This window comes from Sinocyclocheilus anshuiensis, unplaced genomic scaffold (assembly GCF_001515605.1).
Source record: "Sinocyclocheilus anshuiensis isolate Anshui unplaced genomic scaffold, SAMN03320099.WGS_v1.1 scaffold1047, whole genome shotgun sequence".
Taxonomy (NCBI): domain Eukaryota; kingdom Metazoa; phylum Chordata; class Actinopteri; order Cypriniformes; family Cyprinidae; genus Sinocyclocheilus; species Sinocyclocheilus anshuiensis.
Window position 1 is genome coordinate 312164 of NW_015542400.1, and position 7320 is coordinate 319483.

Sequence of the window (7320 nt, forward strand, 5' to 3'; positions counted from 1 at the left end):
TGCTAAGCTAAGCTAAAAGTGCTACCGCCAGACCCGGAGATCGGCTGAATGGATTCGAAAACGGTAAAACTCAACAGTTTAACTCTAGGGGAGTTGGAAAATGAGCCTATTTTCAAAAATAGTTGAGTGTTCCTTTAAGTAGGTGGTGGAAACATGGCGAGACCAAGAACTGTTTGTGCAGATTTTCCTTCATGCACAAAAGGTATAAAATGGCCAGAAGCTTTAAGAACATGCAGCAGTGCCTCTTTGACAGTGTGCTGATGTACTTCACAGTTATTGGACAGAACTCATTCATCTCTGTGCAAGGCTTTAAAATTGTGGCTGATTTATTTGCGTGAAGCACCAAACAGGAAAAAAAAAAAAAAAAGACCTTGATGCAGTAGCTGCAAACTAAATCTGGGGTTCTGCCAGAGAGGCTTTTAGTTGCCATAGAAACATTTATGGCAGAAAAAAAAAAAAATTAGACAGAATGACATTGATGGTAAGCTCTCAGAACAGCTGAGTGATTTTACGCGAGAAAACCTTCGAGAGGCATTCACACATCAAAACACAGAGGCGTATGTAACCCAGGTCATTCATATTTATAGGTAGTAATTTGTTGTTTATATTGCTGTAATATGAATAGTAATATTAATAATAGAAAAGCAATGTAAAATGTATTTATTTTACAATGAATCAGAAACATATAAATGTATATATATATATAAAGTCAAACCAAAAATTATTCAGACACCATATATAATTTTTTTTATATTTTTTTACTAGTGGGTGCAGGACACTATAGTTCATTTATGTAAGTGAGGATAGCAAAATAAAGTAAGCTGAGACATACCTAAAAATTCTTCATACTGTGGACTACCAGTAAAATTGATAAAAATCTGGGAGCAAAAATTATTCAGAGACTTTGACCTGACCATGTTTTGCTTAATTGTTATCTGACATTATCAAGATGAATTTGTTCTGACACAGTTTAACTCTGAGTTCTTGTCATATGTGACCCTGGACCACAAAACCAGTCATTAGGGTCAATTTTTGCTGAATAAATAAGCTTTCCATTGATGTATGGTTTGTTAGGATCGGTCAATATTTGGCCGAGATACAACTGTTTGAAAATCTGGAATCTGAGGGTGCAAAAAAATCAAAATATTGAGAACCATTTTCTAAACTTTAGCAAATAAACTGTGATAATGTGTGAAATGTTGAAGGTGTCAGAATACATTTTGGTTTGACTGTATGTATATATATATATATATATATATATATATATATACACATGTATACTGTAAGTATCCAAAGAGATCCAGAGAAATCTAAAAAAAATAAAAAAACTCAAAGGTAATGCCGTTCTGTCCAACCAGATTGCCAAATGCATTTATTTAGCTTTGTTTCCAGGTGTGGATCGAAATCAGGGATTGATATATATATATATATATATTTTTGAGATTTCCCTGGATCTCTTTGGATTAAACATTGTTTATTTATTTATTTATTTTGTCCCGTGGATTGAACTCTTCTCACTGCTGATGATCGTTAATGATCATTAATCTCCTGAGCTTGGACTTGAGATAGTGATTTTGAAACTAGAATATTGAACTTGAATTTGAGAAACTAACATTGAAACTCTGAACCTGATTTTAAACTTTGATATTCTGTATTTGATCTGTGCTCACTGTTGATTAAAAAAAAAATCTATTGTTGATTATTTATATTTTGTCTTTTTATCCCATTTTTGATAACATATTATCCAAAACAAGTTATTCAGACAAAATCAGAACAATATATTTCCCTTTTCGCTGATTTCTCAGTGGTCCGTGTAGTCACTTTAGTGTACTGATTTCCTGTAGATGTAACCTCCCTTTTGCTCCAGTGAGTCGATCCTTATTTTCTGAAATCTGGCTCTAGATTTCTAATAGATAATGCTGTCCCCTTCCCCACTCATTGTAGCTGTTGTGAGACATGCGTTACACGTACATGTATCTGTAAGCTTCATTTATATAGTGTCTGTACACTAAATTCAAAAGATTCTCACAAGAAAGGACACTGGGATATTACTTTATTTAAGAAATCAGTAGGAGTGGGAATATACCTTATACATGGCGTGCTCAAATTTCTGCTTATCATTGTTCGACAATCATAATCATATTGAGGAATTAATAGCAGCCTTACTCAGTACTTGCACGAATTCACAGTAAATGATTAGAAAGCAAATCCTATGGACGTTGCGTCACTTGAGAACATTGTCTTTAATATAGAACATTAGAACTTGTGGATTTTTTTTTATTTAAAAAAGGGCTTCTTGGTTAATGATGTAATGATGTTTTTGTTGTTCAGACATACAGTGGTGTGAAAAAGTGTTGGCCCCCTTCCTGATTTCTTATTTTTTTGCATGTTTGTCACACTTTAATGTTTCAGATCATCAAACAAATTTAAATATTAGTAAAAGATAACACAAGTGAACACAACATGCAGTTTTTAAATTAAGGTTTTTATTATTAAGGGAAAACAAAATCCAAAACTACATGGCCCTGTGTGAAAAAGTGTTTGCCCCCTAAACCTAATAACTGGTTGGGCCACCCTTAGCAGCAACAACTGCAATCATGAAACATTAAAGTGTGACAAACATGCAAAAAAATAAGAATACAGTTTTCACACCACTGTATTTATATTAAAAGGGTCATGAAATGCAGTTTCAGATTTTTATATTGTGTTTCTCGAGGTTAGTTTATGAAGACTGCAAAAAACCTCTCGCAGAAACGGAAGTAAACGCCCACAGCTGTAATTGGCTAACTTCATTGCACTATATCCACGCCTCCTTCATAACATGATGTGTGTTTTGATACTTGAGATGGCAAGCGCTGTGATAGAGCCATCTATGTTTGAGCCCGAGTCAGATCCTGATTTAAAATCCAGCTGTTTCTGAAGCAATAAAAAAAAAATAATCTTTTAAACTGGGGTTAATTTTGAGTTCTGAAACTTACTAGAGTAGCCTCTTATATGTGAAAATATCAAGAACATTTTGATTCTTCATTCCATGACCTCTTTAAAAAAATAGATGCAGTTCATACATGCTATAACTTAAATACATATTCTCTTTGATGAACATGTTCTGAATTTAAATCATAAATCATAAATAATATTTTTTTTCATGAGATGAAATGTCATGAGAATAGTTGAGTAGTAGATGTTTTCTTTTTCTTCATTATTATTATTAATATTTGTGACAGGTGAGTCAGGGATCTGCATAAATACTTTTTGAGATCTGCTTACACTCACTTGCAACAAACTGTATCTTAAGTACATACAACCACAATGTATGTGCCCCAGACGTTGCACATATTCATCATTTAACACATGCTCATAAAAATCATGCACTTTAAAAACTCTCAACATGTTACCGACATACCTTTGAATCTTCTCTCTGCTGCTCTCTGTAATTATCAGTAATTTCATGCAGTCCTAGTCACTAAAAGTGGCACTGATGTACCTGTATATGCTACTTAATGAATAAATACAAAATAGCTAAATCAAACAGTGGCTCATCTACATCATCAGCAAACTTTGTCATAACACCCTTCCCTAAAACTGCTCAATGTTAAAGCATGAAGATAGTACAGCTTTCTATTAAAGCTGCTTTGAAACAATGTGAATTGTGAAAAGTGCTATACTAATAAATTTGACTTTGCTTGTTGTGTACAGGAAATGCTACTTGAAAGTTTCAACTCCTGCAATTTTGCTTTTTTGCAGATGCAAGCATTTTTCAACAACGGTTGAAACTAGCATTAATCTTACGACTTGGCACATATGCTTTAAACTAGATTTTCAAAAGATTTCCTTTCTATTCATCTTTGACATCCTAGTCACTGACTCGTTTACAAAACCTGTGCAGCAAAAGAAGCTATGAGAATTAATTAAGATTGTATCAAGATACAAAAGATAAAAGTGATTTAGTCATGCAAGAATCAAGTAACTATGCACCGTTATGCCTTGATTTCAACATTCAGATTAAATTACTATTCATTGAATTCTAAATAATCACATTTCTACCCTTTATTTTAGCTCGAAGAAACAAGAAACTGATGCGATTACGGGGTCATTCGTCCTCAAGTGAGCAGGCCCCAGCTCTGCCTGAAGAGAGCATGTGTTCACTGGTGCCCAAAGCCATGCCCCAGCTGGTGCCCACCATGCTGTCCCTGCTCAAAGCCATTGAGCCTGAGATCATTTACGCGGGTTACGACAGCACCATCCCGGACACCTCCACCCGCCTCATGACCACACTTAACCGTCTGGGAGGCCGTCAGGTCATCTCTGCAGTCAAGTGGGCCAAATCCCTTCCTGGTGAGCCCTCAGTATTAGCTGATATACAGTTAATCATTACACAGCCCTTTGTTTTGTTTTGTTTTAATCATTATTTTCCAATTCATCCCTGTAAAGCTGCTTTGAAACGATCTGTATGGTATAAAACACTATATAAATAATGGTGACTTTTGTTGTTTGTTTTGATTTGATTTTTGTTTTGTTTTGTGTTTTGTTTTGTTTTGATTTGATTTTTATTTTTGTTTTGTTTCGTTTTGTTTTCTCTTATTGTATTCCCTTTTTCTTCCACTTGAAAAGGTACTTCATGTTGCCAGAATGTCATTGTGGAGATGTGCAGGCATCTTAAATGTGTACTTATAGGGTCAAATGTGCCAATCACTAGTTCGTCAGCAGAGAGAGACTGAAAAGTTGTAGAAGGAATCCGTTATGCTAGAGATCTAATGAGCATCTGCGGGCATCATGTCTGGCCAGGGGATTGAAAAATCCATAGTAGGGCTGGGCGGTATGGCCGTATGTATCGTTACCACGGTCTAAAGTGTCTATTGTTAGAGATTTTGGTAACACTTTACAATAAGGTTCCATTAGTTAATGTTAGTTAATGTATTGAACAAACAATGAACAGTACATTTATTACAGTATTTATTAATCTTTGTTAATGTTAGTTAATGAAAATACAGTCATTCGTTGTTAGTTCATGTTAGTTCACAGTAGGGGTTGAACGAATTCTGATTTTTTGAAGTCGACTTTTATGTGATGAAAGTCGAAGTCGACTAGTCGCTGATGATGTCATTAATGAACAAATAAATCTGAAGTAGCACAGTAAAGAATACATTCATATGAATACATTAGTGAGAGCGATTGCGTGTGTGAAGCAATTATACCTGGCAGCGTCTCTCTACTAGTAGTGAAGCTGTGAAATTTAGTTATTAAGAAATAAATGCTTGTACTTTTCAGTTTCTATTGAGAAATCACAGAACAGTGTTGAAAATACATTTCCGCGCTGAATGATTCTATGCGGGTGATGTACGCGCTACTGTCTGTAGCCTATGTGTGTGCGTTACAGTGCAGCAGCGCATTAGATTAGAACGGCGATTAACTTACCTGTACAATAAGCTGTTTAAAACGTGCATTCTCCCGTTCAATTTCGAGCATCCAGTAATATAATCACACATGTCTTGTGGAACGCTTTCAGAGCATGCATTTATTTGTCATTTGAACTGTTTGGAAACGGAGCGTAAATGTGGAAGTCCTTCAAAGATTTCTTATCCTGTTGTGCCCTCTATAGGACCAGCGACTAGTCGACGTCAAGCTTAAAGCGTCATGGCAGAGCATTGAAGTCGACTAGTCGATTAGTCGGTGCAACCCCTAGTTCACAGTGCAGTAACTAGGCTAATGTTAACTTTTGATTTTAATAATGCATTAGTAAATGTTGAAATTAACATTTACTAAGATTAATAAATGCTGTAGAAGGTATTGTTCATTATTAGTTCATGTTAACTAAAGTAGTTAACTAATGAACCTTATTGTAAAGTGTTACCAAGATTTTGCTATTTTGTTAATTTCCCGGTATGCAAATATATCTGCATAGCACAGTACTACTTAAAAGTTATATATACCTAAGAGTGACAAAGAAACATGCATGAATGAGAAAATACAGAGTGTGACGTGCTTGATGTAAAATAGCAATATGCAGTGAATATTTCAATGTGGTGCTCGCACTGACTGACACATAGCCGAAGCGCTCGCACCAAGCGGCAACCTTCCGCTCTCTCTCTTGAAACCAACACGGAAGTGACTTAAACTGCAATTCATCGACTGGCCGCTAGAGACTGGCTCCAAAAGGGAGTCATTTCCATAGACCTCCCATGTTAAAATGCCCAATTCATGTAAATTATGTGTTAAATAAACGTTAACAGTTGGGTGAAAACCGGATGTGTTTCAGTAAATTGGATAAATTGGATCGGTCTTAAAGGGACAGCAGCCTAATTTACCTGCTGCTGTCTGTGTCATTGATGTTATTCAAACAACAAAACACGACTTTCAACAAAGATTAATCTTTATTTAATTTATACAGTGAACACTATGCAGTTATTTTACATTTAATAATTACATTTATGTACCTACAAACTAATTAGACTTTATTGTATTTGAAACTTTGTTCTATTTTATTTATCTATGCTTGAAATTTGTTTATTTGATCTTATTTTATTACTGATGGTTCACTTTTCTTTAACAATGTTTGACCTTTTTTGCAGGGCTACCAGGGATTTTGAAATTTTGCAACCCCTGTTATTGATAGTAAGTAAGGTAGTTGTTGTAGTAGTTACTGTATGTTTAGGTAAGGGATCTAGAATATGGTCATTCATTAATATGTGCTGTATAAGTAGTAATAATCATCCAATAAGCTAGTAGTATGCATGCTATTAAGCAGCTAGTTAATAGTTAATAGTGTTCTCTAATCTAAAATGTTACCGTTTCAATCTTCAACCCATTAGCCCTCTACCGCACGCATTATGATAGACCTATAGAAAAAAAATTTTGAATCTTTTTCTTTTCTAAGAATGGCTTAACTTGAAGTGCTGTAAAAAAAAATTTGGAAAAAAAAATTATTTTAAGGTACTTTATGATATGTTGCCATACGGCAACAGCATACAATAGTGGATCTAACTTAGAATAAGTGTAAGCTTACTTATAATTAATATTTTTCCTCAGAAATGTTGTTTGTGTTGATTCAATTGGTGCTATTATAAGATTTAACACAGTACTTACTTATAATTGACACCTTATACATACTTTCCAACAACTTGTGCTTTTATTTATTCTATTCTTTTTTTGCTGAATAATGATTTATAATGGTTTTAATTTCATTACATTTTTCATGAATATTATTTAAACTGCAAATTTATACAGTTAAAACAAATATAATACTGTATATAATGTATCATAAAACACTGACATAAAACCAAAAACATTGCAGTTCATGAAAATTCAGCATTATGCAATCTC

General features: G+C 34.2%; 1 protein-coding gene across 1 annotated transcript in view; it reads left to right on the forward strand.

The window, feature by feature from the left end:
• Window positions 1-7320, forward strand: part of LOC107692926 (glucocorticoid receptor-like) — a 64395-nt gene that overhangs the window by 42606 nt on the left and 14469 nt on the right. The window contains exon 5 of the mRNA XM_016492128.1: window positions 4057-4335. Within this exon, the coding sequence (XP_016347614.1) occupies window positions 4057-4335 (279 nt within the window). The remainder of the gene's footprint in view (window positions 1-4056; window positions 4336-7320) is intronic.